At 38.2% G+C, this 26,205-nt stretch overlaps 3 protein-coding genes across 3 annotated transcripts; all 3 read left to right on the top strand.

The window, feature by feature from the left end:
* The first annotated feature begins 229 nt into the window (after positions 1-229).
* Positions 230-1,183, top strand: LOC105021010 (C3a anaphylatoxin chemotactic receptor-like). The gene has a single exon (XM_010888439.4). It carries the CDS (start codon positions 230-232, stop codon positions 1,181-1,183), a length of 954 nt encoding a protein of 317 aa, XP_010886741.2.
* Positions 1,184-13,872: 12,689 nt separating this feature from the next.
* On the top strand, positions 13,873-14,793 carry LOC105021011 (C3a anaphylatoxin chemotactic receptor-like). The gene has a single exon (XM_010888440.4). It carries the CDS (start codon positions 13,873-13,875, stop codon positions 14,791-14,793), a length of 921 nt encoding a protein of 306 aa, XP_010886742.2.
* A 6,598-nt stretch (positions 14,794-21,391) lies between these two features.
* On the top strand, positions 21,392-24,025 carry LOC105021012 (T-cell ecto-ADP-ribosyltransferase 1). Its single transcript, XM_010888441.4, has 2 exons — positions 21,392-21,712; positions 22,646-24,025. The coding sequence occupies exons 1-2, from the start codon at positions 21,635-21,637 to the stop codon at positions 23,417-23,419; spliced, it is 852 nt and encodes a 283-aa protein (XP_010886743.2). The 5' UTR covers positions 21,392-21,634; the 3' UTR covers positions 23,420-24,025.
* Positions 24,026-26,205: the final 2,180 nt, after the last annotated feature.

Genomic DNA, 26,205 nt, shown 5'->3' with positions numbered 1-26,205 from the left:
AGTGTGCAACAAGATGCTGTATCCCAATCTGTCTCAAGTTAGTGTGTAGTGACCTCTAGAGTGCCCCTAATCTAATTATCTGCTACAACACTAAGGGGTGGGGATATGAGGAAAATGTGTCTATTTTCACTACTTTTAATGACTTAAATGAATCCAAGTGTTTAACAGTTTCCTAACTACTGAAACATCTTATCTTCACAGGGATTACGTGTCAAATACACGAAACACAATGGAGGATTATTTCAAACCCACACAAATAATGAAGTATTATGGCTATTACAGACATGACATTTTCCATCTGATAAAACCAGATAGATGCTTTACTGAAAGTTTCTGTATCTTCAACCTGGTGGTCAACATTGTCACCTTCCTGGTTGGGGTTCTTGGGAACGGCCTGGTCATCTGGATCACTGGTCATAAGATGAAGAAGACGGTCAACACCACCTGGTACCTCAGCCTGGCCGTGTCTGACTTCATAATCTGTGTTGCCTTTCTACCCTTTTACATCATCCTCATTTTTAAAGAGGTGTGCATCAGGGAGGTTTTCATGTGTAACTTCACCTTTGCTCTGATATTCATCCCTTTGCTCAGCAGCATCTTCCTCCTGGTCATCATCAGTGTTGATCGCTGTGTGTCGGTGGTGTTTCCAGTCTGGTCTCAGACCAACCGTACCATCAACAAGGCCTCTATTGTGGTGGTCCTGACCTGGGTTTCATCTGCTGCCCTCAGCACTCGTTTTATGTTTGCGGATGAAACCCACAGGCACAAGATAGTGGCGAGTCACTTCATTGGTGGCTTTGCAGTGCCCTTCCTCATCATCTTCTTCTGTTACTCTGTAATGATCCCAAGACTGAGAACCAGACGAATGATAAGCGTGTCCTTCAAGTCCCTCAGAGTAATGACTTCCCTGATCACCATGTTCTTTATCTGCTGGCTGCCCTTACATGTCTTCATGCTGTTACCCCCAAACCACATATATTACAGCACAGAGGTCATAAGAACTGGACTTATGGTGGGAATAACATTAGCCACAGTCCATAGTTTCCTCAGACCAGTGCTGTATGTTTGCATGGGGAATAATGTCCCATCAACACTCAAGAGGTCCATAGTTGGTAGGATTGAGAATGCCCTTGGAGAGGATGACCCCCCCACCACCAGCCATGAAACATCCACACATCTCTAAAACTCTCTGAGGATGACAAGGACTCAGGGGCTGTGGAACAGTGTTGTTAAGCAATGCTTAACTTTGGTGACATTTTATTAGAAATGTATGTTCTTTTCATGGCCTCATGTATATTTGCCCTAACTACATTTAAATAACTGCACAAGAAGTATGCTTTTAAAGTGTTTTATGGTTAACCCAAGATTGACAGATTCTCTTTTAGCTTATATGATACATTTTACTGTAATGAAGAATGCAATTTGTCTACATAATAAAACCATACAGTTCACATATCCATACTTACCTTACAAGACAGCCATCCAGTGGTCTCTTCATGGTCTCCAAGTCTAAAACGTCACAGTGAAACAGTAGATAACAGATACATGATCACAGAAACTCCCACACTGCATTAATCAAGCAAACAGACAAATTACCATTAAAAGACACTTAATAGGTGTCATGGTGCGGTGAGCAGCAGCGCCACCGTGCCATAGTTTCTCAGTTCCCATACCTCACAAACACATCCCGGACTGTCACATGTTTTTAATCCTTCACACCAGGGGCCTGTTGCACAAAACCAGGATAAGGGATTAAGCCGGGATATCCAAATTATCCTGGATTAATTTAGCTTTGACTTGGTTGCACAAAAGCAGGCTGAATTAAACCCAGCCAAGTAACCATGGAGATTTATTCTTTGCAGCTAGCCTGCTCCAGAGCAGGCTAACAGCCAGGTTAAGATTAATCCTGGAGTCTTGTGTTAAAACAGCTGCCGCTCTGATCCAAAATAAACGTCTTTAACAGTCGTTCCGTTGTCTTCTGAATGTGTTCTGCTTTATTGTTAACATGCATTACTTGTCACTATTGCTGTGACGAGTTTGATTTAAATTCTACTATTGCAGTTTAGATGGTTTGAAATGGTTGATGAATTTGCAACGGGGGTTTCAATTAAGTCAGTGATGAGGGCAATATATAAAGTCCCATTCACCTGTGTTTCTCCCTGCACCATGGCATGTCCATTTCTGAATGAAGTTTTGGATGAAGAAGCGCTGATATTTAGATGTGCTTTCAAACGTGAGAGGGTGTTTCGGGACTGATCAGACCCTTTAGCTTTTCCCGACGAGTACCTGCATGAGAGGTATCGATTTACTGGAGATGGAATCCGTTATTGTGTGGCACTGCGTTTTTTTAGAAGTGGCATGTTTTTATATGCCCTGGGAGATGCCGAAATTCTAAATAAAGGCACTATTTGCCGTTTTGTCAGAAGTGTGTTTGGCACTGAAATCCTTGGTACACATCTTTATTACCTTCGCTGGCCACAGAAGAATGTGCTTCATCAAAGAGATTTCTACAAGATTGCAGGTAACATGAATTACAGATTACAAAAACGTGTCACATTACAACAGTCACAGGATATACTCAGACTATTTTGTGTTACAGCTTTCCCTAATGTCATTGGTCCGCTGGACTGCACACAGATCCGCATTAAACACCCCTCAGAGGCCCACGAGGGAGATTATGAAAATCCTTCCACTGTATCAATGCTCAGGTAAAAATTATTTAGTTACTGTCAACTAGACCAAATGTATTCTGTGCATGACATGTATACTGAATAGGAAACATTGCATTGTTTCAGATGATCTGTGATGCTGCCTGCATCATTACCAATGTGGAGGCAAAGTGGCCTGGGTCCGTCCATGACTCCCGAGTTTTTAGGTCCAGTACCATTTCCCAGCGACTATCACAAGGTAGGCCACACACATTTCACTGATAAACACAATTGCGTCAAAGGTTTTACTTGTGTAGTTGTAATGATTACATGTTGTATTCTCAGGTGAATTCTCTGCCGTTCTGCTGGGAGACAAGGGTTATGCATTGGCCTTCTCAAGTCACGATTTCAGTGTCTCCACCACCTGAGGGTCACCCCAGACAGGGCCTGTGACATTACTGTAGCCTGCACAGTCCAACACAATATTGCCTATCTGAGAAAGGAAAGGGGTCCAGCAGTGGCACTGGAGATTGAGTGGGACAATGCAGCTATATTCCCAGATGACATTAATGGCAGGCTGGTCAGAGACCAATACATTATTTCAGATGAGTGATTTCATTGTCTTGTCCTTCTCCAATAAAGGATTGTTTGTGTTACTTCTTAATTAGGCCTAATGTTTTATTTGATATTATAGTAGCTTACTTTGGTTTCATGACCTCAATTTTCCTCTGACCTCACTGAACTAATAACTTTGCATAATATAGTGTACATTCATCACACAGGGAACACCACAATGCTTCTTAAGCTTTTTATTTTAGTGCTGTCACTTGTCAGTTTGGAGCTTGGGAGAGAGAAAGAAAATCATGATTAATACATTGTTTTACAGATGAGCTAACAGTGGGGATTGAAGTCACTTCTTGTTGTAGTTTCTGGATCTCCAGATCCTGTTTCCTCAGTGTTCTCTTCTTGATTTCTATACCAAGGTCCAGATCCTGGTGAGTCCTTTTACTTACAGCAATCTGTGCATCTGCCAGCTCTATTTGCTTGTTCAGATGTCATGTATACAGACATCTTACAGTTTGTGAATTCTGCAAACCACCCATTGATTAGCATAGCAGGAATTGTGCATAATTCAGATTTCCATTAGCCCATACTTACGATGTTGCCAGGCTGGCTGTCATACTGTAATGCGTCTGGATCCTGTTACATACAGATCCTGCCATCACAGGCCTTCCTTGGTTCTTTCCATAATTAGTTGCTGCTCCTCGGGTGAAAAATATGCTGCACGCGTCTTCTCCATCTCTGAATCAGTGAATCTGTGATCGATACCGTGGTCTATTTAAGAACGCCGTGGACGTGCACTTATCCCGACTATCTACACCTGGCTTGACATAGCTTCACCTTCTCATCCTGGCTCGGCAAACGTGCAACCGATTAAGCCGCGATGAGCGGATCACGCTGTCAAGCTGCGCTTTTTCAGTTATCCTGGATTTCTTCATTCTACTTTTGTGCAACAGGCCCCAGGTCCCAATTTGTATCGTTTGTATGTGTATGTTTCCCCTCTGCTCCCCACCTTGTGGCTCATTGTTCTTGTCGTGTTTGGATGGCGTGTGTGTTGCCGTTATTGTAAGTACTTGTACCATTTCGTATTGTCTTTTTTTGCTGCTTTAGTCAGCCCTTTGCTTTGTGTGTTTTGTGCTTGGTGTTTTGTTTATTTCTTGTACAATTAAAGAATCCACACCGACTACCCCTGCCTGCACCTGGTTCCTTGTTCAAGCAACACTGCACTACACCACCTGTTGTGACAATAGGTTTGTGTATTTTAGGCGGGTTGCTTATTTTCAGATCCGTATCGATTTTTATTCATCAAGTAGTTTTCCATCAACCAGAGCAAACGTTGTGTGGTTTCAAAGAAGTTAGGTGTTGCAAGACCCCAATATAATCCTATCGGTTGTCATGATGGTTGATGAGGTCTGGTGGTTTGTTTATTTTCACATACAGGACACACAGTTCTTATCAATGCAGTCATCCAAAGTATTTTTGTCTTGGTGGACTGGCAGTGTGAGAAGAACAGGAAATGTACATTTCCATTTTCGTAGAATACTTCAACAATTCAATGTATTTAATATACAGCACTGTAGTTCCAAACTAACCAGCAGACTCCACACCAAATTAGAAGTTGTGAAACCTTCCACTGTCCTCATATTTCAATTACATTTAACTTTGCTTAAATTTCCTGTAGAAAAATTTTATAAATTATTTCCATCACCCTTCCTGTTAAGGTTAGGAGGCTTCATGTTCAAGAACATGAATGAACACATTGAACCTGTATGCATAACACATACAGATATCCACACATAAAATGAAGTGGCCATATTTATGAATGAAGTATAACATTAATAATCACCATTAGATAAATATCCAGGTGAGATCTTTCTGACACACACAGGAAGACAAGTGATTGTGGTGACCTTTGGTTTACTGTATGTATAAAACAGACCAGCTATAATGGTGCTGACCTTTGGTTTACTGTATGTATAAAACAGACCAGCTATAATGGTGCTGACCTTTGGTTTACTGTATGTATAAAACAGACCAGCTATGATGGTGGTGACCTTTGGTTTACTGTATGTATAAAACAGACCAGTGATGATGGTGACCTTTGGTTTACTGTATGTATAAAACAGACCAGCGATGGTGGTGACCTTTGGCTTACTGTATGTATAAAACAGACCAGCGATTATGGTGACCTTTGGTTTACTGTATGTATAAAACAGACCAGCTATAATGGTGCTGACCTTTGGTTTACTGTATGTATAAAACAGACCAGCTATGATGGTGGTGACCTTTGGTTTACTGTATGTATAAAACAGACCAGTGATGATGGTGACCTTTGGTTTACTGTATGTATAAAACAGACCAGCGATGGTGGTGACCTTTGGCTTACTGTATGTATAAAACAGACCAGTGATGGTGGTGACCTTTGGTTTACTGTGTGTATAAAACAGACCAGCGATGATGGTGACAATTGATTTACTGTATGTACACTGTTGAGAAAAAGGGCAGATTACAAGGTGAGCCGAGGGTTTCGAGAGCAACAGCCGACAACGGAGACGGATCAACAATCTACACCAGGACCTGAGATGGATGACATACAACTACCCCCCTCCCCCTTGGTGTTTGTGTATGAACCCAATGACCCCAGTGCAACAGAAAACTTTCAACAGCTCTGTAAAGAAATGGGGAGGGCCTACATAGACCCCAACTTAGGACTATGGGAGGAGTGGTAAAGTCTGGGGTCATGTGATAGTGATAAACCAATCATTGAACAATGTTGTATAATATGTACAGGTGCCTGGTCATATAATTGAAATATCATCAAAAAGTTGATTTATTTCAGTAATTCCATTCAAAAAGTGAAACTTGTATAATGTATACATTCATTCCACACAGACTGATATATTTCAAGTGTTTATTTATTTTTATTTTTTGTTTATTTATTTTTTATTATTGACCTTTGATTTACTGTGTGTATAAAACAGACCAGCGATTGTGGTGACCTTTGGTTTACTGTGTGTATAAAACAGACCAGCGATGGTGGTGACCTTTGGTTTACTGTATGTATAAAACAGACCAGTGATGATGGTGACCTTTGGTTTACTGTGTGTATAAAACAGACCAGCGATGGTGGTGACCTTTGGTTTACTGTATGTATGAAACAGACCAGTGATGGCGGTGACCTTTGGTTTACTGTATATATAAAACAGTACATAGTTACAAACATAGGCAACAACTTTAACATTATTTTCAGATAGAAATTACATACAAAATGTAAATTACATTATTAATAGATATGTTTTCAGATATTGACATGATGTGGAGGAACAATTTTGATTATGACTTAGACCTTTAAGTGGGTTCAAACTAGAGTGTGGGTTCAGAGGCTTAAAGATCAGAAAAGGTCAACATTACCGGGAAAGAGATTTCCAGACACAATACGTTCTGGAAAACTCTTATTTCATTGTGTGGGGTGATGGTACCCACAGCGAGTTAATGCATTTGTAAATCATTAGTAACGTGTAGCCATTTATTATTATTCATTTTGGTGTTACCCTGGAAACACTCATGTTAAGCTCAATTGGGTATAATGGAAACACTCTCAAGTTTGAGGAATCTTGAAGGTGTGAGACCATCATTAATCTGATTGTCACAGCACATAGAGAACCAGATGGATTTGTCATACATCTATGATATTCATGGTTTTTTTAATCTTTTACATATATATATTCCATTTCATGTACCTGTTGAAGCAACAGGCAGAATGTTTTCTGACTTGTTATCACAAGTGGTGTTGGCAAAATCTTTTTTTGGAATTCACAAGTATCGAGATTAAAGATATCAGCCATTACAAGCCGACAACCACTAACACATGTTGCACTCAAACGAATAACATCCTGTTAACAAGTGTCAAACCCCATTGAAGGTGTGAGATGTCCCGCATCGTGCAGACAGACCACAAACCTAGTTCTCATACAGAAGCAGCAGTCCATAAAGACACAGTGCAAGTAAAACAGTTGTCAGGGTCAGAGTTTGTCAGGTTGAGTGACTGTTGATTTCTCAAGAACAAATGTAACTTAAATATTGATTGGAATGGAACTATACAGGAATAGAACATTGTTATCATACATGTAAATATGACATTAAAAAAAGTCATATTTGGTGATTGTGGAATGTCATCAGTCATCAGGGTGACTTTACTGGTGACCTTGAACTGCTGTTTAGCTCCTTCCTAGCCTGAGTACCAGATCTGTTTGTGTTGTCTAATTGTTAATTTCGCTTCCCCCGGCTCCAACTTATATTGTCACCCCAAAGATTGAAATTAGAGTTGTTTAGAATTAAATGTACCTGGAACTCAGGCTATCTGTATCCCAGCAACTTTGACCTTTTCTGATATTTAACATTCTGAACCCACACTCTAGTTTGAACCAACTTAAATGTCTTAACCTGAATCCAAAATGTTCCTGTTTACTGCAACATCTGGATAAGAACACCCTGCCAACATTAGTAAACATGTTTCTATAATACTATGATTTCTATCTGAAAAGGATATTAAATTGCTGTCTGTGTTTGTATCTATGTGCTGTTTTATAAAGTTTTGATTATAAGTTTGCATACCATGGCAGAAACAGTGACATTATGGCATTGATTTTGAAAATATGACTGATCATACAAACAATACTGTCCTTTATTTAAGGATAGTGACCATATGAAGACATTTATTAACACATAGTTGTTTGATTCCTTTTTAAATCATAATGATAACAGAAGTCACCCAAATGGCCCTTAAAGTTTACATACTCTTGAATGTTTGGCCCTGTTACAGACACTTAAGATGACACACACAGGTGAAAATGGCAATTAAAGGCTAATTTCCAACACCTGTGGCTTTTTAAATTACAATTAGTGTCTGTGTATAAATAGACAATGAGTTTTAGCTCACACATGGATGCACTGAGCAGGCTAGATACTGAGCCATGGGGAGCAGGAAAGAACTGTCAAAAGACCTGCGTAACAAGGTAATGGAACTTTATAAAAATGGAAAAGGATATAAAAAGATATCCAAACCCTTGTAAATGTCAGTCAGTACTGTTCAATCACACATTATGAAGTGGATAATTCTGGGATCTCTTGATACCAAGTCAAGGTCAAGTAGACCTATAAAGATTTCTACCAAAACGCACTGACGAATTGTTCAGGATACAAAGAAAAACCCACAGGTAACCTCCGGAGAAAGACAGGCTGCTCTGGAAGAAGATGGCATGGTTGTTTCTAGGGGCACAATACAAAAATACTTGAAAAATGTATGAGCTGCTGGGTCAAGTTGGCAGAAAGCAGCCTTTACTGCACCAATGCCACAAAAAAGCCTGGTTACTATATGCCCAACAACACCTTGACACGCCTCACAGCTTCTGACACACTGTAATTTGGAGTGACAAGACCAAAATAGAGCTTTACGGTCACAACCATGAGCGCCATGTTAGGAGAGGGGTCAACAAGGCCTATAGTGAACAGAATACCATCCCCACTGTGAACCATGGTGGTTGCTCACTGATGTTTTGGGGAGGGGTGAGCTCTAAAGGCATAGGAAATCATGTGAAAATTGATGGCAACCAAACTAAAAACTAACCCCACTTGTATGTTACCCTTAAAAACACCCTTAAGACAGTTATGGCTGAAATAATTTTAGGGACATGTTCAAAAACCTGTTTGCAGTCTTTCCGGGAACGTCTGGTCCCTCACACACAGGCAAGAGAAACAGATTATTGTCTTTTCATTGTTTCTTACTCTTCATGCATGAGTTTTGTGTGAACGACACCATCAGCAACGCCACTCCTGACATAGAAAGGCCCCTCATGAATCCCCTCAAACCACGGACAGAAACAGGTCAAGAAAACTCTCTGGCAAAAATGCAGTGGCTCTTAAAATTATTCACCATAGTTGGACCACATTTATGGTATAATAACATGAAATCAAAATGGTTTTAATTTATTTAATGTTGCCCCTGATCAATGCCAACATGTCCTTTATGTCAAAGGGAAAGATTCACTTGACAAATCTACTTGGTCAGATGATAAGTGGTGCCTGGTTTCCTCCAGATGTGACACTTGGCACACAGGCTTAATCGTGGTTTCACCAGAGAAACTTGTTTCTTTTAGGTGCCTTTTGGTAAACTGCAACCAGGCTGTCATTATCTTTTACAGAGCAGTGGCTTCTGACTTACAACTCTACTGTAGGGTCTACAGTCTTAACTTCTTCCATTTTGTCTTTTACAATGCTGTATATACAGAAACTAAAACACTGCAAAAACAAAATGTATTTTACCCATTTATTGTACTCAAGACAGTGTGGTAAGGCTTTGTAACTAACTTACTGTTCTTTCTATTGACTCCACAGTTGATCTGTTGACATTGGACTGGACCTGCTGCCCAGCCTGAACAAGGCCACGATTGACAACATGTTCGATAACTGTGGCAGGAATTATAGTTCTTTGTATTCCACTTGGAGTTACTCCCCCAGAACACTTCTGAATCTCTCTTTCTTTGCACTTTCTTGATCCAGTCTTGCTAATAATATCTCATAGGTGACCCCTTTATGCATGCATACAAATTGATTATATGATTACTTAACTTGACCCCTCTTTCATTAAAAGTTTCCTAGCAATAGAGAAAAACTGTAATCCACATTTCCATTGGTCCCATGATTTTTATTGGAATTTTATCTGTAAAACCCAGAGAGTGAAAGTTCTAATTTCAATATTCAGATTTGGCAACACCTTCAATAGTAACTTTCACTGGTTGTACAGACCTAGAAGAATATGAACATTATATTATCTGATTGAGTAAGTTGTTGCACTGGAATGAATAAAAAAAGTCTACCCGAGTTAAAACAATTGTTTGTTTAATTGATTAAAACTAGGTCCAATATTCTATATAATGTAATATAACAAATGATTTCCTATATTATTTACTGCTTTTACCTTTTAATTTAACCTATGGTGTAAGGTCAAGGAAGAGATATTTAGGTAATGTACATTAGATGCTGACTGGTTTTGTAATTTTCCATTGTGTTTACGGTTTATAACTTGACCAGTTCATTATAAATGAAATGTTCTAGGCGTCTCAAAAGACATCAATTACTTTTTGGAATAAAGCAGAAATTTCTTTGAATATTTCTTTGATATTGTAATGTTATGTTTATTTACAAGCAAATAAACTCACAGATCAATCAGCTTTAAACCATTGAAGACCAGAATCAATTTTAAAACTGTGGTGTGAATTCTATCTTCCGTAATGAAAGTATATCAGTCCCTAAGGTAATAAATAGGATGGGCTTCCAATATCTTTACATTTCAACCAAGACAAAATGTTCAACAAATATAACCTGAAGCTGTTATCGTCCCATTTCAATGAGAATGCAGCTTATATGATCAAGCTTCCCTCATCGTTTTTCAGTTGTAAAGGACTGATTGTAATTGCTTCAAAATGACCTTGAGGCACAGCAACCAGAATGATGAGAGAAGAAGAACATGGCCTTTGTGGCTGTAACAGTTTTCAGTGATGTTAACATAGTTGCAAAAGTTTTTTCTAATGACGAAGTTTCCTTTTAAAATGGTAAACTTTAGATTAGCAAACACAATGTGCCACTGGAACACAGGAGTGATGGTTGCTGATAATGGGCTTCTGTATGTAGGTATTCCATAAAATATCTGCCATTTCCAGCTACAATAGTCATTCACATTATTAACAATGTCTACAGTGTGTTATTGAGCAATTTGATGTTATTGCAATGGACAAAAAATAAGCTTTTCTTTTGAATACCAGGAAATATCTAGCTCATTTGTGCTTAAACATCAAGATGACACACATACACACCCATATCAAGATTTGCAGACCTACATCATGCGCACAGACGTGCACAGACACACACACACACACACACACAAGAAACCTTGATTATAGCTGATCCACCTCTTGCCCAAACACAACTCATTCCCCTATGATACTAAGTAGATCTTTGCAGACAGTATTAAAATTGAATTTCTGAACTAGAACAAAGAACAACAATCATCTTAGAGTCTGGTAAGTTTAATGATACAACCATCATGGTCTGATGATAACTAATCAATTGTATTAGGGGATGTATGATTGTTGGAGATCATTATATATACCAAAGCTGATGAAAACATTTTACTATGGAATTCATAAAGTATCTAGTCATGATGTTGTATATTTGAAAGAAGTGTTACTGATTAAAAACTGGCAGGTTTGGACTTCCTCTGTTTTGCGTGAAGTGAGAAGTATTCCAATATTGGTCATTGTACTGTACAGGTTATTAAACTTTACAGTGACAAGTGTCTCTCTTGATAATGTGTTGATAGAGGAATATGTGAGTTCTCCTCTATTTAGTTTTCATTGTTTGGCCATGTCTGGGTGATGTAAATTACACATATTTATTACATGTGTGTGATTTGGTAAGGAGTAATGTACAGCTCTGGAAAGAATTAAGAGACCTCTCCATGCATACAGTATACTGCACCCTTTTCTTTCCTTTCCAAAAAAGTTGAAAAGGAAGGTTTTGTGTGAGGAACAGAAGCATTCAGTTGGCAGTGGTCTCTTCATTTTAACCCTTCTGTTCCTCACTGAAAATTTTCCTTTTAAACTTTTTGGAAAGGAAAGAAAAAGGTGCAGTATACTGTATGCATAGAGAATTATTTAGTGAGTCTCCTAGTACATGCAAAGAGGTACGTATGTATTGCTGTTTAGTAGGTAATATATCTGTTAATTGTACATTTACATTAATCTTATATACTTGGACTACTGGTTAAGTTGACAACTGTTGGTCCGTACGTTCTGTGACAAATGTACACATTTCATACGGCAAAATATAGAGACAATGCATTCCTTCTATAATTGGTTTTTAGTCTAATTCAATGGAATCGAGCGAGTTGCTGCTCCCTCATCAACAGCCCATACATTACATGTCCATTAAGTGTCCTTTATGCAATTATGAAACACTGACAACGTTAATCATAGATCTCAATATATTGTTCCAAATCTTAAGTTCAGGTATGTCCAGTCTGGTTAAATTAACATTCATGTGTGCCAGTACATAGATAACATACCACAGACAATGACACTGAATTTAATTGGTGTCATTGTAAGGTTTTTATTTCTCATGTTTTCCCCTTGAAGATGTCAGTTTGTTTTTCAATTGAATTGTTCACATTATAGGTCACATTATAAGAGGAAAAGGTTCTGACATGATTTATCTTTGTCTCATTCTTTTACATTACAAAAACCTGGCATTTCAACAGGGGTATGTAGACTTTTTATATCCACTGTATTCTTCTTCACACTCAATACGTAGTAGTCGGCTGCCATGTCACAAGGAATATAATTGTTCAGGATGACGCTGTGTTGCTTGGGGCATCTGACAAATAAACATTGAAACGTGTAACATGGCTTGGAATTCTAACTAGATTATTCGCCAATGGGATGGTGGTGGATTTGTAGTAGAGCAAATTACACTGCAGCACTTATATTATTGTGAGGCTGTCAGCAGACATGGTCAATCAATGCATTCAGAGAAAGTAGCGACCACAAATGTACAAAAACTAAGTTGCTTGTCTGATTTTCCTACATCTGACATGCGACCAAACCTTTTAAAACAAGACCAAAAAGACGCAACCCGCGACTCGTGATTATTTCAAGCGACTTAAAAATATATATATATATATATTGCATATTGTACTTGGCAACACTGTATGGAACACAGTTGGCTAGGCTATTCACAGCAATGCCAGCTGTCTTTAATAAAAATTATAGTACCTGTATTTCAAGATAAAGATATAACAAGGATAATACTTGGACACGTTGTTAATGTAATGTGAATTGAAACTCACTCAACTTGAATTCTTTAAATGAATTTCATGTCTGTCTTTGAGGTGCTTCGCTAAGTTGGAAGTGTTTCCTCCTATAGACTTGAAAGTTTGAAGGTACAGTTTCCATAGTGGTTTTTGCATATTTATTACTCCCTGATCATCCACCTCGAACGCAAAGTTGGCGACTCTTTTTCTTTTTGACGATTCGAAGCGGAGCTACAGTACAGCTGCACTTGCTGCCATCTGTCACGTGTTGAATCCCTGGTACCTACGATTCTGTATATAAACCAGTACCGTCATGTTTTCAGAATATTAACACCCACTTAGTACCGAAGTATCGGTCTGTCAGGCCCCACACAAGAACGTGGGTGTTCACAATCTGCAAAAATACAGTTTATCCCCTCGTGTCTCAACTTATGTTTTCATGTATTGCACTGTTTGTAGACCCATTTCTCATGTAAGATGTCCTTTAAAGGCGTCTCCAAATTACATCTATTAATATTATTACAAGGACGTGGGTGTTCACAGTCTGCAACAAGATGCTGTATTCCCTTCTGTCTCAACTTAGTGTGTAGTGACCTCTAGAGTCCCCCTGTTAGTCTAATTATCTGTCCTGGGTTTTAACACTAAGGGGTGGGGGTGTGGGGGGGTGAGGACACCATGTGTACTTTCACTACTGTAAATGACATTGGGTACAAGATGGACTCAGGCATCTAAAACAGTTTCCTAACTACTGAAACATCTTGTCTTCACAGGGATTACAGGTCAAATACACGAAACACAATGGAGGAGAATGGCAATTACACATATTATGATTATTATGACAATATCCTGGTTTATGCTGCTTTCATAAACATTCATGGATTCTATATCTTCTACCTGGTGGTCTGCATCCTCACCTTCCTGGTTGGAGTTCCTGGGAACGGCCTGGTCATCTGGATCACTGGTCTCAAGATGAAGAAGACGGTCAACACCACCTGGTACCTCAGCCTGGCCGTGTCCGACTTCATATTCTGTGCCACCTTTCCAACATTTCACATCATCATCATTGTTACAAGGGGGTCCATCTTTCTGTTTTTCACCATTGCTCTGATGTTAATCAGCATGTTCATCAACGTCTTCCTCCTGGTCATCATCTGTGTTGATCACTGTGTGTCGGTGGTGTTTCCAGTCTGGGCTCAGAACAACTGTACCATCAACAAGGCCTCTATTGTGGTGATCCTGACCTGGGTTTCATCTGTTGCCCTCATCACTCGTTTCCCGTTAGCGGTTAAAATAGACATGGAGAAGATATTACAGAGTCAGTTCATTGGTGGCTTTGCAGTGCCCTTCCTCATCATCATCTTCTGTTACTCTGTTATCATCCTGCAACTGAGAACCAGACGAATGATAAGTGTGTCCTCCAAGTCCCTCAGAGTAATGACTGCCCTGATTGCCATGTTCTTCATCTGCTGGCTGCCCATCGTTACCGTCATACTGTTTAACTGGAACAAAATATATTCCGAACTACGGGTCGATGTTATTAGAATTCTGGTGGGAATAATATTTGCCTCTGTCCATAGTTTCCTAAGACCAGTGTTGTATGTTTGCATGGGGAATAACGTCCCACGTACACTCAAGAGGTCCATAGTTGGTAGGATTGAGAATTTCCTTGGAGAGGACGACCCCCCCACCACCAGCCATGAAACATCCACACATCTCTAAAACTCTCTGAGGATCACAAGGACTCAGGGGCTGTGGAACACAGTGTTATAAGCAATGCTTAACTTTATCTACATTTCTTCTATAAATGTATAATCATGTATGCCTCATGTAAAATAGCCCTAAACAACAGGAACGCTGTTCATCTGGTTGAGGGTTGAAAAGGATTGACGGCTTCTCTTTTGGTTTTTATGAGAAATGGTACAGTAATGAAGAATGCAAATTGTCTACATAATCAAAAATCATACAGCTCACATATTCATTTAAGACAACAGTCTTGTGGTCTCTTCATGGTCTCCAAGTCCAAATAATCAGAGGAAAACAGTAGATAACAGACACATGATCACAGAAACTTTCCTTCCAACCTGCATTACTCAAGGAAACAGACAAATTACCTTTAGAAGACATTTATATGATATGATATTTTTTGCAGTCTAGTGTGCAGCCACTCTGTTTTTTAACCTGTGGTCAGTTGGTCTATTTTAGCTCATCCTAAAAGGGTCTCTCTTAATGCTTACTCAACCAGGAAGTTGGCCAGAACCAATGATCTCGGATCTGTACCACTTCGTATTTGGCAAGTACTTTTACATCTACTAGAGCATACGTGCTGTGTGGTTTTGTGTCAGTGTTGTTTCATAGAAGTTAAGTGTTGTGAGATTCGAGATCATCCTGTCAGTTGTCAAGATGGTTGATGAGGTGTGGTGGTTTGTGTATTTTCACATCCAGAACACACAGTTCTCATCAATGCTGTCAAACAGAGTATTTTTGTCTTGGTGTACTGGCAGTGTAAGATAAACAGGAAATACACATTCCCATTTACATTTGAATTGAATACTTAAACATTGAGTTGAGGACTTGAAACCCAACATTGTCTTGACTTAAAACTTGCTTGTTCAGCATCAAATATGTTTTCATGGGATTCTGTTTCCTGATACCAAAACCAGTGTTAGAGCTTTGTGGAAGGAATTTACTAGATAATCTGATCCAGAGGACTGTAGTTATAGTTGGTTAAAGCTGTATGAACCTAAGTTCAACAATACAATGTATATAATACAAAAAAGGCTATATGGACGGCAGCTTCTGTATGAGTACTTGGTTTGTGGTCTTCCTGATGAGGGGCATCTCACACCTTTGAGGGGGTTTGACACTTGTTAGCAGGATGTTATTAATTTGGGTGCAAAAAGTGTCGGTGTTTGTCTGCCTGTAAAGTCTGATCTCTGTCATCTCTAACTGTGAATTCCATATTAATGTCATTTTGCTATCTTGATGAAGAATTGCCAACACCACTTGCCAACACCAACCTTCTGACTGTAACTTTAACATGATCATGAAATGGAATATCGGTCTCTAAAAGGTTAAAAGACATTTTTATGGAATGATATGTTTGCAGTCTATTATGCAGCCATGTACTTGAGGACTTGAAACCAAACACTGGCTGGACTAAAAACTTGACTCTGAGGTTATGACTTAAGACATGCTGAGGACATTCAAAATGGTGACTTGGTGTAATATCTGGTTGACTGTATATATACAACAAAGTGTAGAGAATGTGTTAGAATCTGATAATCAGGTGGCATCTGGAAGTTTCTCCTGCTTGAACTGGAGGCTGTACATCTATTTATCATCAAATATGTTTTCATGGGTTTCTGGTTGCTGATACCAAAACGGTGTAAGAGCTTTGTGGAAGGCATCTGATCCAGAGGACTGTAGTTATAGTTGGTTAAAGCTGTACGAACCTAAGTTCCACAATGCAATATATTGAATATACAGTACTGTAGTTCCAAACTAACCAGCAGACTCCACACCAAAATAGAAGTTGTGAAACCTTCAACTTCAACTCCTCGTAATTTTTCTTGTCTGATGCTCTTTGGCTTCTGAAAAAGAAAGACTGATGCAAGTTGAAATACCTGTTATTCTCTGTCTGTGCTGAAATTTACATTACATAATGTTTTTCATATATTTTTGGGAGTTGGACTGTAGCGTGAATAAAGCTTCACTTCACACAGTTACAGCAGTACAAAGTGTATCGATGATCAACAATGAGAAGGGATTATGTTGTATTCTCCACAATCACCAGAAGGGGGCGGAATGTCACAAATGAACAGTGTTTTCAGGCCCCACAATCTCTCCAGCTGCGTCATCACCAATTCTTTCCATCACCCTTCCTGTTTAGGTCAGGAGGCTTCATGTTCAGGAACACCCAGGATCGTATTGGACACTTAGGCACAGCGCCATGGCTTGGAATCCTGGGCCCCCTGAAAAGATATATGCCCGGGCCCCCTCACTTACAGATTATAATGACATGATTACAATCAGTGAGCCCTGCCAAGCCATGGGCCCTGTGAATCATATCCCCCTTTCCTGGTGTCAGCTAAGGACATGGTGTCAGCATAACACATAACACAAGATATCCACCACATGAAATAAAGTGGCCATATTTATGAATGAAATATACTGTTAATAATATCCATGAGGTAAATGTCCAGGTGTAGTCTTTCTGAGACACACAGGAAAACCAGCGATGGTCGTGACCTTCGGTATACTTTATGTATAAAACAGCACGTAGTTACAACCACAGGCAACAATTTAATATCCTTTTCAGTTAGAAATTGCAGGATTACAAATTGAGTGGAATCAACCAATGTTTTTTTTTTTCTTTGACAATTTACTAAGTTCTATAATTAAATAAAAAGAGTAAACATTTATTTGACTTACTTATTAATATACATTTATTTTTTTAAACATACCCAGAAATATCAAATCCCAGGAATGATAAGTGTCAGGTCAAGTTAATTTGATGAGTAAATTATTTAAAGGGATTGTTAAATATAAAAATGTGTTTAATCGTTTCATTTGCCCACTAAAAGCCAACAAAGTACATTTAAAATAATTAATGTTACTCTTCCATTTTTCATATACTCACACCTTATATTTTTCTACACCTCAATTTTACTTTTACTTTTCTTCTTGAGACATTTCTAATTTTCCTAGTGGCATATTATAATTGGAAGGGTGTGTCTAAACTACCTGGGCAGTATCTGATCCACCATTGGCTAATCATTGTGCACAAGAAACACTCGACTACTACTGTCTGTTGGGACTAATACTACCAGACTTAGCCACTAGATGTCAGTGAGATTATGTTCAGGGATAAATCATATAGCTAGCTATCTGACTTGACTGTTAACCGTTGTCTCATTGGCCCTCATTTATCATTATTGCGTAGAAACGGGCGTAAATGTTGGCGTAAGATTTTGCTTACACTCCTCTCACCGCCTGATATATGAAACTGTGCGTACCTTTAAAATCCAGGTGTACGCAATACCAGCCCTTGATAAATGCCGCGGCTGAAAACGATCGTCATTAGATTAACACACCCCTATATATTCAAGTCTCCGCTTCCCCCACGCCCTCATTTTACCCCATGGACACACGGAAGACGGCAAAAAAGAGAAACTTCTCTGATGTGGAGAGTGAGACGATCACCAGGGAGGTAGAAAGAAATAAAATTGTTTAATTTGGCAGTTTAAAAAGCGGAATACAAGATGATGATGTGATGTGGAGTACCATTCATTCACATTAATTATTGCATGACAATTTGTAATATTCGTCTTATTATTTCATGATATTTATTATTAATGACGTTTATTGTTATTTAAAAGAAGAATGTCGTTATTATTATTATTTCTATTATTATTTCAAAGAAGAACAACGTCATTTTTATTATTTTGTCAGTCTAAATTATATTTTGGTAATTTAAAGCCTTTTATTACTGAACCCAGTCCGTGCGCAACTACCGGGCCTAACCCTGAAACGTCATGTAAAGCGCACAGGCTCGCATCTGAAGGAATACAAATAAATCAAATGCTTTGGTAAAGTCACACAAATTAAACCTTTAAGTCCATGTTGCACAAAAATAAACACTGAAGTTTGTAATTATGTTGTTGTTTTTTTTTACAGTGGGTCATAATATATCACATCTTTAAGTTTGTCAGTGCGTTAGGATTTTGTTTCCTGCGCATTTCCGCACTAACTTAAAACGTGCGTACACCACCTCCTGAGCTGGCGTAGGATTTGAGAGTGCCATACGCCAACGTCCATATTGATAAATCTCAAAGTCACCGTGGTTTTGGGTGTACGCCAGGTGTACGCTGGAAATTTGGTGTACGCACTTTTGATAAATGAGGGCCATTGTAACTGTTTGGCAGCCACAATGGGGCCATACACTCCAATTGTAACATACATAGGATTTTTTGCTGAAAAATATTAAGGGTGAGTATATGATAAATGAAAGAGTAAAATCAAGCATTTTTTCATTTACTTAGTTGGCATATAGTAGGCAAAGGAACTGATTAAATACTTTTTTTATTTATCCTTTAAAATAATTGTCTTGTCAAATGACCTTTTACTGACATTTGTGACTCCTGGGATTCCATACAGAGCACTGTCATGAGTGACCAGCAAACGTACCAATGAACAGAGAGACCTTTACCACCTTGACGTGGTGCATTCTGCCCAGCAGCCTGTAGAGGGCAGACTTTCACTGAAACAGATAAGTGAAAGATTCTCAGACACACTTCAGAGTGACAGGTATTTAATGCGGTGAGAAAAATATAATGTTTGACTGAATTTATTTAATTCTTCAGTCCTTATGTAAAGAAACCTGGACAGGGCACAGACTCCAACCATCATATTTGTACATAGTCCAGGAGATCAGAGCAGAGGTGAACAGTGAGGTTTTGTTACAGTTTGACCTATATTCATATTTGAGAGAAATTCAGTTTACCCAACAGATTAGTGGATTTAGTTATCAAACAAGAAATTAGGTCGAAATATAACTTTGTGATATGGACCCATTTCCTGTCTTACCATCTTTTGAAATATATCAAGTACTATTGGTTGTCAGAATTCGTTTTTTATTATAGTACATTGTTTTCTTTAGGTATGCAATAAGATAGCAGTGAATCTGGTGAACTAACATACAGTAAATAGTACAAGTACCAAATAAACTCTTGTCTAGAGAACAGTCAGCTAAGACACATACAGGACTACAGCAACATATGAAAGGAAGAACTAAGGGATGTGCAGTGTTGGTTAACAGCTTCCTGTGTGACATCAGCTCAGATCAACTATCTCATTCTATGACAACTATATTACAGTCAGGTTGGACTCTTTACTAGTGCTTGGTGCCCAGTTAGACAGCCACATTGTTTTGGACCCTGGTCCTGTGTTTAGTACATAATGAAACAATGCATATGTCTTTCACCTGGAATGAACTACTGAATATTAGGGACACATTACCAGCTGGTTTCTCATCCAATAATACACCAGTGAAAGACACTGACTGGTTGCACTTGAAGTTGAGTTTGGCTTCTGAGGAAACCAAATATAAAAAAGAGCTAGTCTGAGAGGAAACCAATATAAGAAAATCTGTTAGACTGTGCTAGCCTGAGTCCCAGGTATGATTGTGCTGTCTTGTCAGTTCTTACTTCTGAGTTTGGTATAGATGCAAGATTGCGAGACTGCACCTACAGATCAAGGACTCAGGCTAGGAAAATGTTTAACAGCTGTCAATGATCAACACTAAAGTCTATGAGGATAACATCCACATTTAAAAATGGGGCCTATTTTCTGAAATGTTTTAATGAGAATGTATATTTTGTTTAATTCAGCTTAGGATACTTGATTTGGTCACTTAAAACATTGTTTTTTAAGCTGTTTCTAAGAACCAGCAAGAACTCATTTCCAGTCACTCAACCTGAGAGTCTGTGACCATGACAACTGAATGACCACCAGTTGTGGTTGACTTGGGGTCGAGATGCACCAGAAAGACAAAGAGGGAGCATCATTTTTGGTTGAAATGTTTCCATATGGTGAACCATTGTAAGGCTGTGTACGTGCTCATACAGGGGTGATGATCATTGTGACTCTCTACAACTTTAATCTGGTTCTTCAGTGTGTTGACAGGTTTTCTGTTTATATCTGCTTGTGAAGACGTCTCTGCATGGATTAAGGAGATCAGGGCAGACAGTAAAAAACATTAAACCAAGAAGAGAATAATAAACTACCACATCTGTCATTCTCAAGTCTGATAAATACAACTATAAAGCCATAAGGATCTGATGATGATTCTTCTACAATGGTGTTAATAGATAAACTTTGTAAATATGTCCAGAAACCATTTCCAGTGGATTTAGTAACAGGTCGACCCCCACAATCTGATATTCTACTCTTCAATACGCTGAAAGGAAGTGAATTGGGGTTTGCACTACTCAACCTGATTATGACGGTTTTACACCTTCAAGTCAGAGACTGTGGGAACAGGGTTTATGGTTGTCTGCTTATAAGCAGGCCAGTGTACAGTCTGAACAAAAACAGGGTTTGAGGCACCAAGGTTGATAGCAAACACACACACTAACAGCATCACACTGCACACTTTGGAGGGTGGATAAGGTCAATAATCAGACCAGGGAATCTACTGAGATGCCTAGCGACTTAAAATCTTACTAGATCACTAAAATACTATTCAGTATTATAATACAATTAACATCAGCGGATACTTTTTTTTTTTTTGGTGTTAATACAGCCTCTTTTGTGTTGAGATGAGGGGTGTATGTACTCCACACGACATGAACACGTATATTATTCCACAATTGGATGGAGACATTGAAATCAATTATGTGTTGTTCAATCTGTTGTGTTTCAGAGGGTCTATGTACATTGACCTTCATCTCAGTAGAGGAGGGGCTGTGAAAATGACCTCAAAGCCACTAGTATAACAAGACGACCCCTGAATGTTGAACACTTCAATGCTGAATCTGCACCTTAAAAGGCAAAAGACATCATGGCAAAAGACAAGACTGTAACCTTTGCTGTGCTGTGTTTCATTCACGTTTGGACTTTCAGTGTGGATTCGAAAACGGTAAGATCCAACACTATTTTACACATAAGATCCAACACTATTTTACACATAAGATCCAGAACTATTTTACACATAAGAATCTGTTTGTTGTGTAGAAAAAAACAATGCCTTTTAGACCTGTTTCTGTTTTTCTCTCTTTCACTCACTGATGATTGGTCTCCCTCTGCGTGGGGTCATCAACAACTCAATGTTTTTAACCAGATTTGGGCACATGCTGATGAAAAATCACATGCTGATTAAAATCTTGAAGCTCCAAAAAAAAAATGAATACATTTGTATTTTGGTCATTTTAGTTTTTATGTCTGATTCCTTACTTTACTGCCAGACTTCAGTGTCACAAGTCAATTTCAAGTATAAGGAAACTGTGTTTAACGTTATAATGTGTTCCATGGGGCTCACTGACTGTGATATTAGATACTCAGTGTTTATGGTTTCATGACAGTGATATTAGATACTCAGTGTTTATGGTTTCATAACTGACAGTGATATTAGATACTCAGTGTTTAGGGTTTCATAACTGACAGTGAAATTAGATACTCAGTGTTTATGGTATCATAACTGACAGTGATATTAGATACTCAGTGTTTATGGTTTCATAACTGACAGTGATATTAGATACTCAGTGTTTATGGTTTCATAACTTTGTTCAACCATAGTAACAGCAATTAGTTTATAACTTCCTACATCTTATGAAGAAATTGAGGAAACTCATTGCATCTTGGTGGAGTTACACAGTAGGGGGAGCTATTAGTCACATAGTTAGTATATCATAGATGCATAAATTAGAGATAGAAGAGTGATCTGTTTGAGAGGACAAAGCCACATTGTATATCAAAACTGTTGTGTGGTTTAGTATGAAAAAACATGAAAATGATATGTGCACACAACCAGCCATGAAAGTGTTTTGTGTTTTTTTCCCTTCTAATTTTAAAGGATTTTCCTGGTCAATATGCTCCACATAATGAAACTACCTTATCAATGGTCCCGGATGCTGTTGATGACATGTATAGTGGATGCACTGAAAAGATGAAGAAGAAGGTAAATAATGAATATCTTCCAAATGAAAAGAACCAGAGACTATTTAACCAAAGTTGGCACCGGGCAGAAACTTGTGCAAAAGAAGTTGCGGAACGATTTAAAAAAGACAAAGAAACATTTTATGCTAATGAACTTGAACATGATCACATCAAGGCCATCTGTGCTTATTCAGCTGGTCATCCCACCATACATGATGTATTCAATGAAGCCGTCCTCACCCAAAAGAATCAGTATACAACCTTCCCGTACCATACTCTGCATTTTTGGCTCACTGATGCTCTCCGTGTTTTGAAAAAAGCTCAACAGAACTGTAGAACCACATTTAGAAGAACAAAGAAAGACTATAGTGAAGTTAACAAAGAAATGAGATTTGGATATTTTGCCTCCAGTTCCCTGAAAAAACATATTAATCCAACTTTTGGACACAAGTCCTGCTTTGAAATATATACATGTTTTGGTGCATACCTAAAGTCCTACCCAAAGTTGGGGAAAAAAGAAGAGGAGGTGCTGATTCCACCCTACGAAGTCTTCAAAGTAATTGCTGTGCTTAAGAAAAAAAGATATGAAAATCTTTGGTGTGATACTGTGTACAAACTACAGAGTACGAAAAAACCCCAAAGTAACCTGAATTGCAAAATGATCCGTCATTCAGCTGAAAATAATCTGTAGTGACAAGTCAATCAAATATTAAGATGTTATCTATAAAGAAGATTTAATTCAACCAGCTAGGCGGCTTATGCTTCTTAAAGTAACAAAATGTAATAAAAAACAATATTTTCAGTGTCTGTAGTTTGCATTTTATAACTTTTAAGGGTTTACTGACTGATGTCACATACAGACCTCATTATGACACATGGAAGTACATTAGTGAGGTGGTTGTTCTAATCTGTGTATCAGACTCCAGTGAAACAAAGACACTTATGGATCCCACATTTTTCTGTTATCAAATGTATTAATTCTGAAAACAAAATGAGTGTTATTGTAACTTGAGGGTTGTTCATATTTAAAGGGTGTATAGTTAAACCTGAAAACAAGGGTGCTAACACACAAGAAAATATAATGTAAACACCTTGTGAAACAGGTTGGGCATACCATACAAATAATACAGAAGGGAATATACTAAATGAAGCCCCGTTCCCTCCTTCCATCCTTCCCTCACCTTAACCACCCAACATAAACCCTACTTCACCTTCCTCTCTTTACCCTCACAGTCGACTCTCCCCTCCTCCTCTTCCTCCAAATCCCGTCCCATAAATATAGTCTTTAGTCACCCCCCCCCCCCCCCCCACCTTCTTCTCCCACCCTCCAGCTGTGTCCTCCTCAGAAATCTCTCAGAGGTATGGAAGATTTAAATATATATATATATATATATCAAAATGAATGACTTAATTCATGTCTGTTCATGTTTTGTCCAAATAAGAATGACGTTTTTAAAAGTTTTCAGGTTTTCAAAATGGGAGAATTTGTCTCTCTGGATTAATAAAAATGTTTCCAAATTGAGTGTGTTTCCTAATTTGATGAACCATAAGTAGACGGAAGCTCTTGCATTTTCATAAATAAAGCTTTTGACAAAATACATTTCATCACTACTGTTTGTCTCATTTAAAAAACATTTCAGGTTTTTACTTTTTACTACAATTTTGAATTTGCTGAGCAAGGACAAGTTGTATCAACAAACAGGAACAGTGGTGGAATGCACAGACCCGAATATCATATACAGTAAGGAGCACAAAACCTGGACCCTTGAGTTATGGAGGAAAGCAATATTGTCTGATATCCCACTAGACACAGTTCAAGACGTCCATAACAGCATTCCAAGAAGGATTGGATCTGTTCTGAAGGCAAATGGAGGCCTTCCTCCTTATTAGGTCCTTGATGTTAATATATAGTTAAGTGTTTATGTCCACCCACTGTTTGTACTGTTAATTGACCATCAACCTAATGTGACCTCTGCAGGTGTTTGTGATTTAGATACTTAAAAGTAACAGTCCTTTTCCATGTGGTGTTTCGGTTATTTTGACCACTCCTGTACAAATAAAATGCCTTTTCTCAGAAAGACAGAATGGGCTGTAATAAAATAACCTAATAACCTCTTTACTGTGGAGAAGAACTTACACTGTTCAGATATTTTTCTTGGTTTCACTGAAGATTCCGATTCCTCTGCATGAGACTTTATTCCCTTTAACATGGCTCTTACTTGTCGTCGATGGCTACTAATAAGAATGTAGACCTGAAATTATCAAGAAAAACTATTATTTGAAGAAGAAAGACACACTGACTAACCAAATGACAGCAAATATTTGGCCAGTCCTGATGACCGTTACAGCTCAATGTCAGTCTGTATTTATTATATATATAAGCATTGAGTATTAATTTTCTCTCCTCGTTTTTATTAACACAGTTACTTGAAAGATAGTAAAATATTTTCACACATTTGCAGGGAGATGCAAATTCCATTAATAGTTACATTTATTTTTGGTCTAAATAGTTTCAAAAAAACTAAACTGCTAAAAATAACAATACAGGACATCCCACAAAAACTACCTGAATGTGCTTTTATTGGTCTTATTTTCTCCTAAAAGTGCAGTATAAAATATTAGACATTTACATATTAGGCCTTTAAAAAACATGTGACACAATATGCAGGTTATGCTAAAGTTTAGGAATATGGAAAATAGGAAAATATATAACCTTTTCAGTGAATGGTTGAGTTTCAGTTCAGGCTTCTCACATCATAGAAAAAATATAATAAATAGATTTAACATTTATTTAACTTAATTCTCAATATTGAAATAAGCAGTGATGGTCATTCGAGGCTTCATTACTGTTCTAGCAGCAGGATAATATGCTAGCAGCGCTAACTCAGATTATCTTTTTCTAAATAAAAGCCATCATTGAAATATATAAGGCAATATGGTTAACAATCTAGTCTGTCAATCGAATCTGTCCTTTTATGTTTAATGTCCGTTTCAATGTTGTTCTTGTCTGTTGTTTTTTTACAGACTAGATAATAGATTAACTATATGGCCTCATACATTTCAATAATGGCTTTTATTGTGATAAAGAAAAGTGTGCTGCCAGTGCTGCCAGCATAATATCCTGCTGCTAAAATAACGCTAATGAAGCCTTGTTTGGCCATCACAAGCCTAAAGCACCCAGGACAGTGTCATGAGTGACCAGCAAACATATCAATGAACAGAGGACTTTCACCACCTTGACATGGTGCATTCTGCCCAGCAGCCTGAAGAGGGCAGACTTTCATTATAACAGACAAGTGAAAGATTCACAGACACACTTCAGAGTGACAGGTATTTAATGGGGTGGGGAAATATCAGTTTACATAGATGAGTGAAGATTCCCTAATTTGGGTTTCCAAAGTGATGTTTTCAACAAGTATTGTTTACTTTTATAATCTGATATCAAAATTATGTTTTGACTGATTTGATATATTTCTT

This window comes from Esox lucius, chromosome 25 (assembly GCF_011004845.1).
Source record: "Esox lucius isolate fEsoLuc1 chromosome 25, fEsoLuc1.pri, whole genome shotgun sequence".
Lineage (NCBI taxonomy): Eukaryota > Metazoa > Chordata > Actinopteri > Esociformes > Esocidae > Esox > Esox lucius.
This window is presented reverse-complemented; position numbering and strand designations above follow the sequence as displayed.